Consider the following 18,646-nt stretch of genomic DNA (forward strand, 5'->3'; position numbering starts at 1 on the left):
TAGACTGATAGGCAATGCCCTTCTCTTCATTCCTGAGTGGGAAAAGTGAGTCCTAGGATTGGTCTAGGTGCCATCTTGGTTGTCTCTCCCACCCAGAAGTAAGTGGGGATGCATGAGTTGGTACAGGTCTGGGCACCGTTTTCCTTTTCCCTGTGGATCTTGGAAAGACTGAGCTGTAAAGTGGGGTAACATTTTCTGGCCCCCAGAAGAGGCTGTGGGTGGGAAGGCCAAGGAAAGAAAGAGCCCTTAGAACATGGAAAGCCCAGATCTGGAAGGAGCCAGCCTGGTCACTTGACTCTCACTGTCAGTTTTCTCATCTATAAGATCAGCAGTTGGAGAATTGATCCCCAGAGCTCATTTCATCTCTGTTAATGTCTGAAACTGTAGTGTGAATTAACTGGGTAGAGAAGGATCTTTCAATAAATTTGTTAGATACCTTTGATTAAGTCTTAGGAATTAAATTGATTTAGAGCCTCACTAGAGCCTTGTAACCAAAACTAAAAGTCAGATAGTCAAATAGCTGAGGTGAGAATTAACTATAGAAAAACTAGATAAATGAAGACTTACCAGTTTTCTGCAGGGCAAGAACTCAGGGTAGAAGGAAGCCAAGAGCTCATGCGAATCAATGGGCAAAAGAGAAACAGGCAATAAAATAGAGAATTCACAAAGGAAAAAGCAATAGTTTAATGAGTTAAAAACCCACAGCTTCTTAGCCATCAAAAATGCCACTTAAAGCGATGTTTAGTTTTGTTTGCTATTAAGTGAGAATTCTCGTTGCTGCAGTGTATTGAGATGCTACTATGTGTACTGCTGGTGAGAGTATGATCAGCTCAAACATTTTGGAAAGCACTTTGGCCGTATTCACCAGACACCTTAAAGTGTTTATTCCAAGAATCCAGAAAGCCTGTTGCTGGGAACTTATTCTGAAGAAATAACTCCCCCGTTCCCAAAAGCTGTATGTCCGTAATTGTTAATCACTGCCTTATTTATTCTTGAAAAGACAAAACTGTCACGTACATAGTACATATAGTGTAGAGAGATACACTATAACAAGCAACAAGGTAACACTTACAATATGCCTAGTGTAACAAGGATGCTTATGTTGCCGGTTTTTTTGGTGGCACTGGGGTTTGAACTGAGGACTTCATGCTTGCTAGGCATGCTCTCTTACCAGGTAAGCCTCTCCACCAGCAAAGGATGCTTATGTTGTAGTTCAGAAATTGAGTGTGATCTCACACTAAAGGTTACAAAACACATTTAAAATTGATTCAATAAGCGGTGCCTTTTGATGGGTGAATTAAGTCCGTTAACATTAAGCGTTAGTACTGATAGGTATGTGGTGATTCCTGTCATTTAGTTGTCTTAGTTGTTTGAAGGTTTGATTGTGTGTACCTAAGTTGAGGTTACTCTCTACTTTCTTGCTTTTTCTTTTCCTGTAGTTTCGTGCTGCCTGTCTTTTCATGGTTAAGTTGGGTTTCACTTTCTGTGTGCAGAATCCCTTGAAGAAACTTTTGTAGTGGTGGCTTTGTGGTCACATATTGTTTTAGTTTCTGCTTATCATGGGAGACTTTTATTGCTCCATCTATTTTGAATGATAGTTTTGCTGGGTAGAGTATCCTGGGGTTGAAGTGATTTTCATTCAGTGCCCGGAAGATCTCACCCCACGCTCTTCTTGCTTTTAATGTTTCTGTTGAGAAGTCTGCTGTGATTTTGATGGGTTTACCTTTGTATGTTACTTGTTTTTTCTCTCTTACAGCCTTCAATATTCTTTCCCTAGTTTCTGAACTTGTTGTTTTAATGATGATATGTTGTGGGGTAGTTCTATTTTGATCTGGTCTGTTTGGTGTCCTGGAGGCCTCTTGCATCTGTATGGGAATATCTTTCTCTAGGTTTGGGAAATTTTCTGTTATTATTTTGTTGAATATATTATGCACCTACTACAACCACTCTGGAAAAAAATTTGGAGGCTACTTAAAAAGCTAAACATTGATCTACCATTTGATCCAGCAATACCACTCTTGGGGCTATACCCAAAAGACTGTGACACAGGTTACTCCAGAGGCACCTGCACACCCATGTTTATTGCGGCACTATTCACAATAGCCAAGTTATGGAAACAGCCAAGATGCCCCACCAATGACGAATGGATTAAGAAAACGTGGTATCTATACACAATGGAATTTTATGCAGCCATGAAGAAGAACGAAAAGTTATCATTCGCTGGTAAATGGATGGAATTGGAGAACATCATTCTGAGTGAGGTTAGCCTGGCCCAAAAGACCAAAAATCATATGTTCTCCCTCATATGTGGACATTAGATCAAGGGCAAACACAACAAGGGAATTGGACTTTGAGCACATGATAAAAGCGAGAGCACACAAGGGAGGGGTGAGGATAGGTAAGACACCTAAAAAATTAGCTAGCATTTGTTGCCTTTGACGCAGAGAAACTAAAGCAGATACCTTAAAAGCAACTGAGGCCAATAGGAGAAGGGGACCAGGAATTAGAGAAAAGGTTAGATCAAAAAGAATTAACCTAGAAGGTAACACACATGCACAGGAAATTAATTTGAGTCAACTTCCTGTATAGCTATCCTTATCTCAACCAGCAAAAACCCTTGTTCCTTCCTGTTATTGCTTATACTCTCTCTTCAACAAAATTAGAGATAAGGGCAAAATACTTTCTGCCGGGTATTGAGGGGGTGGGGGGGAAAGGGAGGGGACGAAGTGGGTGGTAAGGGAGGGGATGGGGGCAGGGGGAGAAATGACCCAAGCCTTGTATGCACATATGAATAATAAAACAATAAAAAAATTGATTCAACATAAGATATTTAAAAATAAATATTTTATTTAAAAATATATTTTAAAAATAAAATATATATAAAAATATATATTTAAAAATTAAAAAAGCCTCTGAAATGGTTTTATCTAGCAAAGAAAAAAAAGAAAGCCTTATGTATTCACCAACGATCGGAAAACAAATAAACCAAATTGTGGTCTAGGTGGTAAAATTTCTACCTTTCAAAAAATTTCATGACTTTGATAAATGACTTACACAGTGAGTATAATTTCCTTTGCTTTTACCAGATTTCTATTTTAATAGGAGAATCTATGTTTTGTTTGTTTGTTTGTTGTCTTGTTTTTTAAAGTCAGCTCTGTGTTCCTCAACCAACGTGTGAGCTCCCGACTGGGGCTTCAGTAGGTAATTTGCTTTCATTTCATTTGGTATATTGCCTCATACAATTTCAGCATTGGAAGAGGACTCTACACCACGTGACAGTTGAGAGAGCAATCGGGAGGTGTAACTGGATGGTGTTTGCCAGCGGGGCCTCTGCCCTGTGCACTTAATGGAAAAGGAACCCAGGGCTTCATTCATTCATGCTATTGCTTTTGGGAGGATTCTGAGAATTTGGTTATCTGTATGGAGATTGAGCAATATTTAAGTCACGAAGGTATTCAGATGGAAGCCATATTTATTGAGCCTCTGCCTATTCTGTAAGAGATGAGAGGGGCAGGAGTTGCTCCAAGGCTGGATCTATTACTTGGAAGCACTTTAGTTTATTGGGCGTGGTACTTAACCATTTGAAACATAGAGAAAGGCCCTGTAAGAGTCAGAAGTCTAATGCAATCCCATGTATAAAGCTAAGCTTAAATGTGAATCAATGAATTTTTAACTCAATGAGTGAGTAGCTCTAAGGACAACCCAATGAATGAAGAAACTTATCAATGGACAAGTGACCATATGCATGAATTAGAGAACATGTCCTGGGATTCTACTTAGAAATTGGTGAAACATCACTGCTTCATCAAGTACCTTTGGCTCCTGAGCCAAAGACCAGAAAGTAAGAAAAGACAGAGAAAGGAAAGGCCCTGCTTCATGTTTTATCACTGCTAGTATTAATGAAACTTTTCGAGGAACAGCCAGTCCACCATGACCCCAAAGCATTGTTCAGATCTCAGTACGTCAGTATTCTTGTGGCTGTATTTAAGAGCTGTCTAGAAACAAGGATACTGTAAGTCAAGTTATTTTGGGCATTCACAGCCAGCGATTCTGTCTTCAATAAATGATTCATGTCAGAAAAGCATTTAAGTGCATTTGTCTTCTAGTAAGTCTCTCTGTGGGTCCATTATGCTTGAATCCAGTTGGGGAAATTGCCTGGGTTCGTTTGGCATCCCTGTATGAAAATCAAAGGAAAAAAAAAAGATTTAAAAATGTAGCCATATTGATCTCCCACTGTCCCTACCATCCTTCCCAGAAAATAAAGATTGACATCCACAGTATCTCCGAGAACTCAGGGTCAAGGGCACCTGACAAACAGAGATGAGGATAGACAAGAGCTCAGTTACTGGCATCTGAGATCAAAGGGAAAGGAAATGCCACTTGCTTATTTCCCCCAAAACTGGCTTCTCTGGGCCAAGCCACACTGGATCATCCCACTGAAAATGAGCTCTTGGGATCACAATGGAGCCAACACAGGGCTTCCTCCAGGCTTTGCTGCTGGGCACGTCACCCAAGTATAAATGCATGTTCATTTCTATGAACCAGAGTACTGGGGTGCAGAATGTGTGGGCAATGGACCCTATTTCTCATACTCTGAGCCATACAATTAAGACTGATAACAGAGGCTTAAGCATTTGCCCTGCAGAGACCCTACAAGTCCCTCGCCTCACTAAAGTCTTGTGAGGCAGGCTATCTGTCAAGGATGACAGTGAGGAAACAGATTTCTGAGGCCAAGTGGCTTAGGTGATAAGGACACACAGATGATCAAGAGTCAAACTCAGATGCCCTGACTATAAATACTGGGCTTCTTCTGTACTGTTTATCTCACCACTATAGGGCCAATGGTTTCTAGACAACCCAGGTGGTTTCTAGCTCAGTGGCACTGCCAGTGAAAGATAATTCCTGGCATGTACTTGCATGGAGTTTGCTGGTTTGTGGGAATGTCTAGTGTCTATGTGGCTTTGTTACCCGCCCTCAAAGCTGTGGTTGCTTCATGTCGTGTCTTGTCTCTGACTCAGGGAACCTCCACACTACTGGAGGTTGGGCCTGTTTATCTGTGATGGGTGATCTCTCTTGGTTTTGAGTCCTGCTTGTGTGGCAAAAGACAGTGTTTTATCTGTGCGAAATGACAGTGATCAGTCCAGATGGAGTTGAATCAGACCAAGGAGGTTGGGTAGGTGGGTGTAAGTAAAAAGAATGTGCAATCTTATCAGCTTTACAAGACACATGATATCAGAAGATGGGTGTGGCTGTCTCCTTGCATGGTTCAGGCTCAGCTTTTCCATGGCAGCCCGGCCCATCTATCACAGAGCAGCAGGACATTGGGTCATTTGGCCCAACCAGAGCCAGCTTTCAGGTCACAGCGCTGAAGGAATACGCTTTCTTCAAAGGGTGTTAAAAATGAAACCCAATTAAATGATATGACAAGTTTAAGAAAATTTCCAGCGAAGTTTAGAATTTTGCTACGTGTTCATTTTAAAGGCTTTAATTATTTTTATTTTATTTTGAAATATGAAAGATCAGATTGTATTAAATACATCTTTGTGGGGTCATCACTTGCTGGTGATCCAACAACTTGTCCTTCTGCACTGTGAGCCAGCTGGGCCTCATCCCACCCAGAAACCCTGCTGCTGTGGGAGGCAGACACACCTTCATCAACCTATTCTCCTGTATCCAGACGTGTCCTCAGCTTCTTGCAGTCATGCTCCTTGCAATCAGGGGAATACAGTCTATCCAGCAAGCCCTGAAGTTATGATGGTTTGGTCCTATCAGCACCAGTTGTTTTTTTTTTTTCTTTTTTGGCACTGGGGTTTGAACTCAAGGCTTCAAGCATGCAAGGCAAGCACTCTACCACTTGAGCCCCACCATCAGCCCCTCTGCTCTGGTTATTTTGAAGATAGGGTCTTACTTTTTGCCCAGGCCAGCCTGGACCCCAATTCTCCTATTTGAAGCTTCCTGCTGTCCCTAGTTGCACACCACAAACATTTTGCCTTGCTGGCCTTGAACCACAATCCTCCTGATTTCAGCCTCCTGCATAGCTTGTGATGACAGGCTCACACCACTGCATATCGCTATTGGTTGAGATGAGATCTTGCAAACTCCCTGTTCATACTGGTCTTGAATTGTGATCCTCCCGATCTCAGCCTCCAAAGTGGCTAAGATTACAGGCATGAGCCACTGGCACCAGGCTCTTAACCCCAGTTTTTATTTCTCTTCCTCAAGGTAGGAACAAGGCCCATTGCCCATTGCACAACTCATTCCTTCCATGGGATTTGGATAGGGAGGGGCAATTGCTGCCTGCTATTAGAAACAGAAACAGTTCTTACCTCAGAGCCACTGGCTTCAACTACGTCCCTTTGGGGTTGACTTGAGGACAGGATCACTTATGAAAACCTGTGAGTGGGCTTGGAGAGTGCTTGTGAGCCATATCAGTGCTGAGTCATCCTAGAGTTGTGTGAAAGTCAGAAAAAAAGGACAAGATGAGGAAACTCCTATTAAAATAAGAGTTTTGATCCTATTAAAGCAAATAGACAAATTAGTAAGAAAAGATGATGTTGGTTGAATATCCCTTATCTGAAGTGTTTTGAGTTTCGGATTTTGGAATATTTGCATATACACAATGAGGTACCTCAAGCATGGGACCTACATCTAAACATGAAATTTATATACCTTTTACACATAGCCTGAAGGTAAATTTGTATGGTGTTTTAAATAATCTCATGCATGAAACAAAAACTTCATGGAAGGGTTTCGGATAGGAAGCATTTTGGATTTTGGATTTTCAGGTGAGGGCCATTCAACCTGTAGGTGTTGTGGGGAGCCCCAGAGCAGCAGCAGAGGAAGAGGTGACAGACGTCCGAGTGGCCTGGAGTGAGGTCAGAGTCCTGGACTAAGGAGATTTCCATGAAGGCCTTGCTAAGGCTCTTCCCGTGCATTCGTGCATCTGTCACAACAGCCCTGGGGACAAGGATTATAACTCCATTAAAAAGATGCAGAAACTGAGGTTTGGCAAAAAGAAGCTACTTTCCCACGATCTTGTAGTCAGCAAACGAGGCCTCTCCACCTTTACTTCTCTGTTGAGAACCAGGTGGGAAGGACAGTAATGGGCCCTGTGGTGAGGCTGCTCGGCCTGGCCACGTTGCCTTGGTGACGGCAGGGGTGGAAGAGGAGGTGGTTTGTGTAGGAAGAAAGCTCTCCTTCCCTGGTTTCAGTGCCAGCTGGTAATGATGTCATCGCCCCCACCCATGCTCCTGCAGGCCCAGAGCCCAGCCTCAGGCCATTTTCCTGCTTTGATACCCCTGGGGTGGTGGCTGCCCTTCGTGGTCCCTCAGCCTCCAGATTCTTCTCGACTTCATGGGACCTGATGGTCACTGCCACATTGACAGTAATCATGACAGTGACCACAGAAACAATTTCAATTCAACAGACACCTTGCTTTCCTGAACAAGTTTCATTATTAACTGGAATAGTCTCATTTAAAGTAGAAAGTGGACCATTAATTTTTCTTATTTCAGTTTCTTGGAAACTTCCATAGACTGAACACCCTTTAAAAATATGCTCTCCACTGAGCATCTTTTAAAATTGCTCACACACTCTTGGTTGTTGGAGATGCGACCAGCTGGCTGCTCTGTCCAGCTGTGCACAAACATCATGGTCTGCACCTTCCCAGTGGCCTGGGAAGAGTTGGGCTGGGGTCTGTGGACGGGCATTTTATCTGGATGGAGGGCAGGACCGCAGTGCTACAGGCCTGGCTGGCAGAGGCAATACATAGCTCAGCTACCCATCACACCAACCTTCAGAAATGGGACCGTCAACAAACTATGCAGTGGTCCTGGGAGGAAGGCTGGAGTTCACTGGGAAGTCTAGCTGTCTCAGGTCTCTTGTCTTACAAAGGGTGTGTGACAGTAGTTTAAAGCATGAGACTACCCACTATTTAACCTTTGCAATTTACCTAAACCTCAGTTTTCTCATCTAGTCTGCACTATGTGGGTGATTGGACCTCCCGTGTAGGTGTTTGTGACAATTAGTGAGCATTTATTGTACTGACTCCACTGCACTGGTTTCTATTCAGAAAGCCTGGGATGCTTAACTGTAAATACTTTCCTTTCACAGGAGTTACAGCTAAGAGGCCTCAGAGAACACTGGGCTTCGTATCTTTCAGAACATCTGTATTTTTTCTCATCACAGAAAAAGTTACCTTGGCTATCCATCTGTGCTTTTTCCCCCAAGTCTTCATTTGCTTGGATATAAAAGCTCTTTAGAATTTTTCTCTTACAAGTCACTCAGAACCAACTCTTTAATATCATCTTAGGATCATCAGTTTTCTGTAGACCTAAGTTTTTGTCATCCTGTGGTAAGAGTTTGAAGACAGGCAAAGGACAGTTCAGCAGAGCATGTGATGGGAAATTAAGTATGATTTATCACTTCTTCAGAGTTTCGTTTGTTTTAATGGACACCATGTTCTGTACGGGATTCTGTTCCATAAAATTTTTAGATTAGCTAATTTTACATAGGCTTCTGCCAAACCATTAAATTGTGATGATTTTTTAATTGAGGAATATTTTAGTTAGAGATGGTCCTGAGACAGTGAAACTCAGTCTAGAATACATTCTGTCCTGTTTTGTTTTGGGTCTTAGGCCAACATAACTACACATAACTTAGCCTGTTCGTCTGGACTAAGTGACTGACTCAGGGGTGCACAGATTCCTCACTGTCCTCATGGAGACTTCAGTAAATTCATCCTGAAGTAGAGCCAATGATCTAGATGTCCTGTATCCAGAAACCCACCTTATTCATTTCTCCTGGGATGGCACTCCTGTCCCTTTCCTCTGGGGTGTCATTGATCTTGTCTGTCCTCTACCCTACAGGCCAAAAATGCTGGTCCAGAAACAGAATTTGTCAGCTGTCCTCACTTTAGTTGCTAGACTCTGTGAGCTCCTGAAGTTTTCCTTTTATTCATCTGGTTACCCTGGCCCCTGGAGAACTTCTCTTTAGGGAGGAGTTGAGGAAGAGTTTGGAAAGGATCTTGGAGCGCACCTAGTCAATTTCTTCCTAAGGATGAAGATGCTGGCTTGCATAAGTGTGGTGTGTGCGCGTGTGTGTGGGGTGGGAGGGGTATGTGTGTGCACGTGTTATGTGTATACAGTGTGGGCGTTGCGTGTGTGTGTGTGTGTGTGTGTGTGTGGTGTGTACACAAAGATAACTGCTGCCCATGCTCGGGATAAGCCTTCAGTTTTCTTTCTATACTTGATTTTAGAATTGTGCTTCTTCTCTTTATATAATTTTGTGCCCTTTGTCTCTTCACATCATAATGAAAATTTATCCTTTGTTTATCCTACAAACCTATTATAGTCACTTTCTTCATTCAGTTTAATGAGTCTCATGACTCAATTTTCTGTTTCCTCCAGCCAGAAATGTAAGCTGTTTCTCATGTTGGAGCCCATAAGCAATATTTGTAAAAATCTGTATGTCAGGAATTTTCTAAAAGTTTATTTTACCCTGGAGATGGATTGTCAGAAGCTGGTTTACTCAAGTGTGTGAAGATGTTTAAGATCCTGTTGTGTGGGTCAAATTTCCTTCTCAGAAAATGCAGTGGGTTTGTACTCAAAGTGAGCCAATGAGTACCCTGGTACCTCCATGCCTCCAGAATGGAGTATCAGCCTAGAGGTGTGGCTCAAATGGTAGAGCCTGCTTTAGCAATCTGAGGCCCTAAGTTCAAACCCCAGTAGTGCAAAAAACAAAGAAACAAAACCAGAATGGAGTATTAACAGTAGCAAACACACAAACTTAGCTTGGAATGTAAAAGCCAACTCTTTGTCTGTGTTTTGTGAGCTGTTCTGGGTCTTGATTTCAAAAGATTCTTGATAAGGTTTTGACCAGATTATAGTGATGATCTGCACTGGCACAGACATTATCTTTAGCAGTTCTTAGGTTGATTTCTTCAGAAGGAAGAAAGTTTTGCTTCTTCTACAACCCTGATCTACTTGGGTTCTGTAATATAAGTAATAATAATTAATAAGTCTCTCAAACAAGCTGTTGACAGAGTTAATCCCATTTGGGTTCAGCCTCTCTTGCTTATTTAATGGTTGCAGGACATTGAATAAGATGGAATATGGAAGTCTTAGCTAAGGTGCCTAATTTAATGTTGTAAGCCGACAGCTCTGAGAGTGGTTAGTGGAGGATGCAGCTTGAGCTGTCCTGGGTAAATTCTGTGCTGTCTCAGTTGCCTGTTTCCACCAACAGAGGCGAGGCAGCAATGGCACCATCTGCTTTACATCCATAACTCACTTCCGGAGTCCCAAAGGCTTGGCTAGTGTGCGTGCATTCATGCGTGTGTGTGTGTGTGTGTGTGTGTGTGTGTGTGTGTAGCTGTGTTTGGAACTCCACGTTAGAAATACTAACTGCCGAATCCAGTGCTATGCGGGTTTTGCGCTTTACTGAATGATTATTATCTAGGGAACAAGGTAAAGTCTATGTGAACTTCTGTGGCTGCATCATTTCCCATTTTGAGTCACCAGCAGAAAGTGTAGGTTAGCTTGAGAACATGGGAGGGGACACCTTAATAACATGCTAAAAGACACCTTAAAGAAACACCAGCATCTAGAAAAGCAGAAGGAAAACAGTGACTTCTATCTCTCCCAGAAATGCCAGGGTAGAATGTCTTAGATGCTCCTTCCTATGTTCTTGCAAATGAGAGAAAAGTCTGCCTATTTCCAGGGGCTCCCTGCTGTAGGCACAGTGTCAAGTGTTTTAGATGTGTCCTTCTCGTCCCTCACCAAGCCCCGTGTTAATGGTGTCATGCTGATTTCACAATGAGGAGTGAGGAAGCTAGGCAACTTCCAGAGCTGCAAAGCGGCCAAGCTTGGATTTGAGCCTGGGCAGTTGCGTCCAATGATGGGCTCACAGCACCCCGCACTCTCACCCCTGTGTCACAGCACCCCGCCACACACATTTGGGCTCCTTGTGGCCCCAGTCCCTTCACATTTTGGAATTTCCCTTGTCTGTTGCTGAGTGGTGGATGATGGATCACCTGTCTGTTCACTTCACAGGAAGTTCCTCCCTTCGTCCTTTCTCCCTGCATTAGTGAACAGCATACCTTTCCTCTCCCAGAGACTTGCAAATGTCTCCCCGTCACCCTGCACGCTTGTCATTGACCACACCAACCTCCAGGAGGCTGGGACAGGGGTCCATCCAGCTTTGTACCCCCAGGGGACGGGTCTCATTCTCATCACAGAGAAGAATAATAAAACACAAAAAGAAGAAATGAGTCACAGTCCTTCCACCAAATTTTAGCCAGTTAACAGATTGCAGTGGATGCAGCAGTAGCGGTCAGTGTGAATGGTACACACACACACACACACACACACACACGTGCTTCACTGTGTACTTTTCACTCAACATATTCATTTCTATGTTCTGCAACATTAACGACAGTTCCTTATTTTTTTTTCAAGCAGCTATGAACTTATTTAACACAGACTCATAGACGAAAGATTTTTAATGTGTCTTCAAGGGTTGCCAGAGGCTATGCCAAATAATTAAATTATTATGCCAAATAATTAAATTCAAAATCTGGTAAACTATGAGAAGCCTAGGAAATAAAGGCAACTTGGAGTCAATTATTCTCTTGATGACAATTTCTTTTTGTCTGTGTTTAAAACACTGATTGATTATACACTATTCAGGTCATGGATCCGACTCCACCTTTTGGAAATTTGGATGATGTATCTAAATTAGGGTTTCTGGCATTTTTCCTGTTCTCTGTGATGCCTTTTTAAAAATGTTTTCATGTTGCAACAATCCCTTGTCTATGTTGCCTCAGTTCACTGGGCTGTGCTCTGTCTGGGACTGGCTGCCTGGGGAGAATGCTCCTTGAGCTTTTTACCTTCTGCCTCCCTGTGCCTTCAGCCCCATTGTGTCCCCTCCACCTGCCCTCCAGAGATGGGCTGTGCTGGCCTCTGCAGCCTGGCCTCCGCAGTCCCTGTATGGACTCCCTGGAAGGGAACGGATTTGACACACAGCGTTTCACATGGGGGTGGGGCATTCCCAACATCTTGGGCGTGAGTTTTGGGAAAAGCATAAATGCCACGTCAGAGGTCATCAGTAGGCAGAAAACTGCTATTTCACTTAATATCCCACACAAGCAAAAGGCAGCTTGCTATTAGTTTTTCATGCACTTGAGGTCTTCTTTGTTGCCCTCGAAGATAAGAAATACCTTTATTCACAGAGAAGACAGGAAAACAATTTCATCATTGTTGATTGGCTTACAGACTCCCTAAGTTTTTGCTCTGATAGTCTCAGAAATAGTATAGAATTCTTTGTCTTGTCCTTGCCTCACATAATAATATACTAGAAAGGTGGATTTGCTGAAAAGATTCCCCCTACAACGTTCTAGTACACGCAGAAAGGGAAATTGGGAAGGTGTTTGGAAATGTTTTCTCTCTGGCTATTTTCATCACTGCTCAGATATTTATACCATCTTTTCTCAGCCTGACACTAACTTGGCCACTTTAGAAAAGAAAGCTCTGCTTTATTCATGAGAGGGATGATTTCTCTAAAGTTCTATCTGGAATAAACTTAAGACAAATGTCACATTTATCTACTGGACCCCTCTCTAAATAATTTAGCCTTATCTTTCTCTTGATAATCAGTCCTATGACCAAAGTCAGTTAAATTATTCAGCAAACTCATAGCACTTTTCACCTGTCCTTCAGGTGCTTCCTTGACTATTCTTGTTTTTGCATACAAATTTGAGACTCGTTGTATTAGTCTATTTTCACTGCTATAACAAAATACTAGAAGCTGGATACTGTATAAAGAAAAGACATTTACTGAGCTTACAGTTCTGGAGGTTCCAAAGCGTGGTGCGTGCTTCTGCTTGGCTTTGGTGGTGGCCTCATGGTGAGTGAAAGGTCACACAGTGAGACAGGAAACCAGAAAGTAAGGAGGGACTGGTCTTACTTTTTTTTTTTTTTTTTTTCCTATAGCAAGGAACTCTTGAGAGAACTAACTCACTCTATGAGACCAGCACAGACCTAGAGCCCCCAGTAACCTAACCTCCTTCCACTGGACCCCACCTCTTAAACGCTCTATGGCTCCAGCACTGCCATAGTGTAGACCAGGCTTCTAGAGTATGAATTTTGGGAAGGGGTCGTCCCATGTCCAAAACATGCAGTCAACTGATGTTTCACAAAGCAGAAAATAATACCTTCCTTAAGATTTTGATTAAAATCAGTTATCCCTTTCTACTGACCAGAGATAGAGCAGGACTTCTAACCCAGCTTCCAAATGAACTCCCAAGCCTGGGCCAACTGCTACCCCACAGGATGTATGTGGGGGTTTAAAACCCTAGAGCCAAAGGAGCCCAGGCCTGTCTGTCTGACTCCTCTATTGCTTGTCAGTTTGTGGTCCCCCTACACATCATCAGGCCCATGGCTACTGCAATATTAGTGAGGTTACCTGAAGGCATGGTGGTCCTTGAAATTCTACAAGGAAAACAGATCTTAATTTCTTCCTCATACCCTCACGTCAGTGTGAGGAAGCCGAGAAAGGCAGTGTATAATCCCTAAACATCTGATGACAGCTGACCACCTTTCAATCAGCAGAGCAAAGAAGTTGTCAAATATTTCCCAATTGCTAGTCCCCAGAAATCCAGCGAAGAATCAAACTTCTGGCCAGATTGTCTTGAAGCTATTCATAGTTAATCCTGGGGCAATGAATAAACTCATGAATATTCAATACCAAACTGCAACTGTTGCCAAACTGTAACTGACATAAACCACTGCTACTTATGTGGCTGGTAAAGTCAAGTGCGTGGAGGGAGTGGTCCCAGCTTTGTGCCTGTTCTTCAGAGATAGTCTGTGTGTTGAAACCAGGTAGGGGGTTTCACAGCCTGGAAATGTATGGAAATACTGCCTGGGGAAGGAGCAGAGATGTGATGATCCCCACCCTGCAGGGTCTGAATTTGTGCCAGAGAGTGACGCTTCCTGGGTACAGAGACTGGGGTGGCTTCAGCTCTGCTAAGCTGAGAAATCAGGCCAAAGCTTCCCTTGCATTTCTCTTATCTCAGAAAGGTACAGGAACAGCACAGGATGGCAGCACACCAGACAGTCTAGCTAGTATAAACGTGTGTCCTGTGGCCATCCTTGCAGCTGACACCATCCTTAGTCACACTGGATAACCCAGAAGCAAGTACCTTCTTCTCACTCTGTGTGTACTTTCTGACCTTCACTGCAGACCATGCTATCTTTTGCTGCTGAGGTAATTTCTGGACTATTCTGCAAAGGGGAGTTCTTAGCCCGCAAGAACCCACACCTCCACACCCTGGGGGCACAGCAGCCCAGATGGGTGCAGGAGAGAGAGCTTAGAGTTAAAACGAGCCCCAAGATCAGTTACCAGTTGTGATGATCTTCAGCAAATCACTCCACTTAGGAGTTGCCTCTGTTTCTAATTCTGAAAAATGGGACAGTACTCATCTCCTGGGAGTCTTGATGAACTTATAGACAACTCAGCTATTGTACAGGTTGTTTAGTTTTTGGCATTATTAATAAAGATCCTAACAAATCCAGGATCTGCCAGCCATTCTGGTTAAGAAAGTTCCTCCCCAAACCTGAGTCCTTCCTGGGGCCCTTGGCAGTGATCTTCATTTCCAGGAGAGGCCAGCTGCTCATTTCCCCAGCCTTTCCTGTGTCTGCACTCCTGCCTTCACCCTTTTCCTCAAAGGCTGGATCTGACAACCATGAAGGCTATCTCATTGCTCCAAGTACAGGACTAGTAGTCTGTATTTTAGATTTTAGAGCTCCAAAGGGGTGTATGTGTGTCTTGTCTGTCTGTCTGGGATGCGGTGGGGGGTGGATTTTCTTGCCTTTGCAGTTAAGTGTTTATTGATATCTGCAAACTTCAACCCTTGATTACTTCATTATATCATGCTACAAATATTTAAAAAAAGAACTGAGCTCCAACCACGCACTGCTGATGGTTCTAAGGTGCTGAGGTGCTGATGACGTTGAACCTCAAGATAATCACGGGAAAACGGCAGTGAGAGAAGGAAGGCAAGCAATTCCATGGCAATCGCAGTGTGCAGTAAAGCAGTGCTGGCATGGAATGCCACTTAGCTGGGAACCTGGAGAACCTGGGTGCAATTGCCTCTCCTCTCCAGGCGTCAATTTCCTGGTCTGCAGTAATCGAAGAACCTCAGAATGTGCTGGGGACTGGGGGGAGGATGTCCTAAGAGAACTGAGACTATGGCCAGCATGCAAGAAGCATGATCCCAGGGCTTGCTAAATAAAAAGAAATCAACCGATGCACAAATGCGTTTAATGTCAAGCATGCGTTTTTCTTTTAAGAGCATTTTCCCCGACTGTAACACACATCCTATTTTTGCTAACATTTAGCATTTGTTTGGGTTGCAGACACCTTCCTGGGTCCTGGATCCTTCTTCCTTCTGGAAATATTCCCCTGCGGGTATTTATTTTTGAGCAAAAGCACCCACACATCATGGACCTCATTGGGCTGCTGAAGTCCCAGTTTCTGTGCCACCTGGTCTTCTGCTATGTGTTTATCGCCTCGGGGCTCATCATCAACACTCTTCAGCTTCTCACGCTGGTCCTCTGGCCCATCAACAAGCAGCTCTTCCGGAAGATCAATTGCAGACTGTGCTACTGCATCTCCAGCCGTAAGACCCACTCATGTTTCCATCTCCCTGCCCACGCGATGTGTGCATCACGTGTGGCTGTGGATGCGGGTTCACTGGGCTTTCCTTCTATGCTGTGCTACTTTGGGTTTTGCCTTTGTTTGCTTTCTATTTGAAATGCTCATTTTGTCCTCACTTTGCAAAAAATTTCTTTGAAAAGGCCAAAAGCACAAACTCGAACAGGCAAGAAGAGTATACTGTGAAAAGTAAATATGTGTCCTACCCCTGCCCAGAGTGGTCAGGGCTGACAATTTCTTAGCTGTCCCCTTAGAAGTATATCTACCTGTACGGCGCTTGTGTGCACATGTATGCATGTGACTATGTACTTAGATGCATAAGGATACAGTTTTTTGCAGTGCTGGGATCAAATATATTTATGTGTTTTAAAAACTAAATAATATACCACATTGTTCTCTTTCTTACCTTTCTTTTTCCATTTAACTTGATTTAATGTTTGAATTAGCATACAATAATACTATCAGGAAGTTTGACTGTGGTAATTCCATAGGTGCATACAGTTCACCTCCCTCCCTTTTCAAACTGGCTTTTTTTTGCAACTTCTTATTTTGAGATAATTGTAGATTTCATATGCAGTTGTGAAAAACAATTCTGCAAAGTCCCAAATACCCCATTGTCTCTTGATGGTACCATCTTAGATGACTGGAAGGCGAGATTCCAACCAGAAAATGGATGTGAATACAACTCCAGCCCTCCCCAGCTCTCTCTGCTCTTACACACGTTCATTTGTGGTGTGTGCGTATGCATGGTTTTGCAAGCTGTTTTAAACATGGCGAGTTAGACTGGCTTGAATCTCAACAATGAAAAAGATGAGTTGGTGTATGGGGACATTGAGAGATGTGTTCTCTTGTTGCTGTTCATTAACCTTAAGTTTATACCTGCTCTCAAAAGTAAGAAATGCACCATATCTTAGCAATTGTGAATTTATTTCAATTAGTTATCCTTGTATTCAAACTAAGCAATTTAAAAGTCTCTGTTAGATTATACCAGGTTCAAAATTATCAGTATTTTTCTAAAAGCCTTTAAAATGAGCATCTAAATCTGAATTTGAACCAAAATAGTACAAGCTCTATACAATTATCCAAATGATAATGTTAATCTAATTGGTCACTTTTTGAAGTATATTTAATTTTTGTTTTTGAGACAGGGTCTTGCTATGTAGTCCAGGCTAGCCTTGAACTTGTAATCCTCCTGCCTCAGCCTCCTGAGTGCTGGATTACAGCCATGAATCATCATACTTGGCTTTATATTTTAAATTTTTAATTGACACATAACAATTATATAGACTTACAGGGTATATAATTACACTTTGATAAACTATGTGTAATGACTGATCAGAAAATTTGTTGAGACTTGTTTTAATAGCCTAACATATGTCTGTTCTGAGGAGTATCCCATGTGCTGATGTCTGCAGCTGATGATGGCATGGTCCGTGAATGTCTGTTTGTTCATTTGATCTGTGGCACAGTTTAACTTCATTGTTTTGTTGTCATTGTTCATTGTTCTGGGTAGATGATCCTCCACTGATGAAAGTGGAAGTTGAAGTCTCCAACTGTTGTATTGGCATCTTACCTCTACCTACACATCTAGTAATGTTTACTTTACGTGATTGAGTATTCCAGTGATGGCTGCATATGTATTTTCAATTGTTCTTCTTTTGAATTAATCTCTTTATCACTATTATCACAGTGGCCTTCTTTGTCTATTTTTACAGTTTTCAATTTAAAGTCTGTTTTATCTGGGATAAGTATAACTTCTCCTGCTTGTGGTTTCCCTCTGCATGGTGTTCATTTTTCTGTCCCTAGACTTCTAGTCTGGGTGTGTCATGAATAGTGAAGTGAGTTTCTTACAGGCAGCATATCATTACATCTTTTAAAAAATCCATTCAGTCTGTTAAATCTTTTAATTGAGGAATTTAGTTGATTTATTTGAGGTTATTATTACAAATAAATACATACTCCTGTCATTTTGTTAAATTTTTCCTGGTTTTGAAAATCTTTGTTCTTTTCTTCCTTTTTTGTTCATGTTTGTACCTCGGTGGTTTTCTGCAGTGACAAGGTTTGATCCTTTCCTCTTTCCCTTTTGTGTATCTGCTGTACTAGTGAGTTTTGTGCGTTTACATGTTTTCATGAAGATGCTTTTGGTGCTGGTCTGGTAGTGATGTATTTCTGCAGTTTTTGCCCATTTTAGAATGATTTTACTTCTTCATTTCCAAAGCATAACTTTCTTGTATATGGTGTTTTTGTTTGCCAATTGTTTTCTTCCAGGATTTAAAAGTCATTCTCTACTGGACTACAAGGTTTCTTCTGAGAAATCTGCTGTTAGTCTAATGAGAATTCCCTTATATATAACTTCTTGTTTTTCTCTTGCTATTTTTAAAATTCTCTTTGTCTCATACATTTGATAATTCATTATATTCATTGGAATACACCTTTCCTGGTTGAGTCTACTAGCAGTCCTTTGAGCTTCCTGGATCTGGATGTTCCAGTGTTTCAAACAGTTTTACCTATTGCTTTGTTGAATAGGTTTCTTTGAGCCTTGTCCCTTCTCCTTTCCTTCTGTAGCACCTATAATGCAAACACTTGTTTGCTTAGTGATAGCCTCACTGTCTCAAGCTTTTTTCATTATTCTAATTTTTCCTTTTGTATAACTGGATTATTTCAAAAGACACCATTCAAGCTCTGAAATTTTTTCTCTTGTTTGATCTCGTCTGTTTTTGAGAGTCTCAATTTGTTTGTGTGTGCGTGTGGTGTGTGTGTGGCATGTGTGTGTCCATGTGTCTGTGCGTATGTGTTCATTTTTTGAGTTCTTTCACTCCAAAATTTCTAATTGGTGCTTTTTAAAATGATCCCTCTCTCTTTGTAGAATTTATCATTCAGCTCATGAGTTGTTTGCCTGATTTCATTTTAGTGCCCATCTATAATCTCTTGTACTTCA

At 42.2% G+C, this 18,646-nt stretch overlaps 1 protein-coding gene across 3 annotated transcripts in view; it reads left to right on the forward strand.

Annotated features, from left to right (window-relative positions):
* Positions 1-18,646, forward strand: part of Agpat4 (1-acylglycerol-3-phosphate O-acyltransferase 4) — a 102,226-nt gene that overhangs the window by 17,210 nt on the left and 66,370 nt on the right. For 2 of the 3 annotated variants that reach the window (XM_020168843.2, XM_074070945.1), the window contains one exon: positions 15,411-15,673. In XM_020168843.2, the coding sequence (XP_020024432.2) occupies positions 15,496-15,673 (178 nt within the window). In that variant the 5' untranslated portion in view covers positions 15,411-15,495. Of the gene's footprint in view, positions 1-15,410; positions 15,674-18,646 lie in introns of those variants that run through there. The other variant, XM_074070958.1, reaches the window with a different exon arrangement.

The sequence above is a fragment of the Castor canadensis genome, chromosome 1 (genome assembly GCF_047511655.1).
Source record: "Castor canadensis chromosome 1, mCasCan1.hap1v2, whole genome shotgun sequence".
NCBI classification, from domain to species: Eukaryota; Metazoa; Chordata; class Mammalia; order Rodentia; family Castoridae; genus Castor; species Castor canadensis.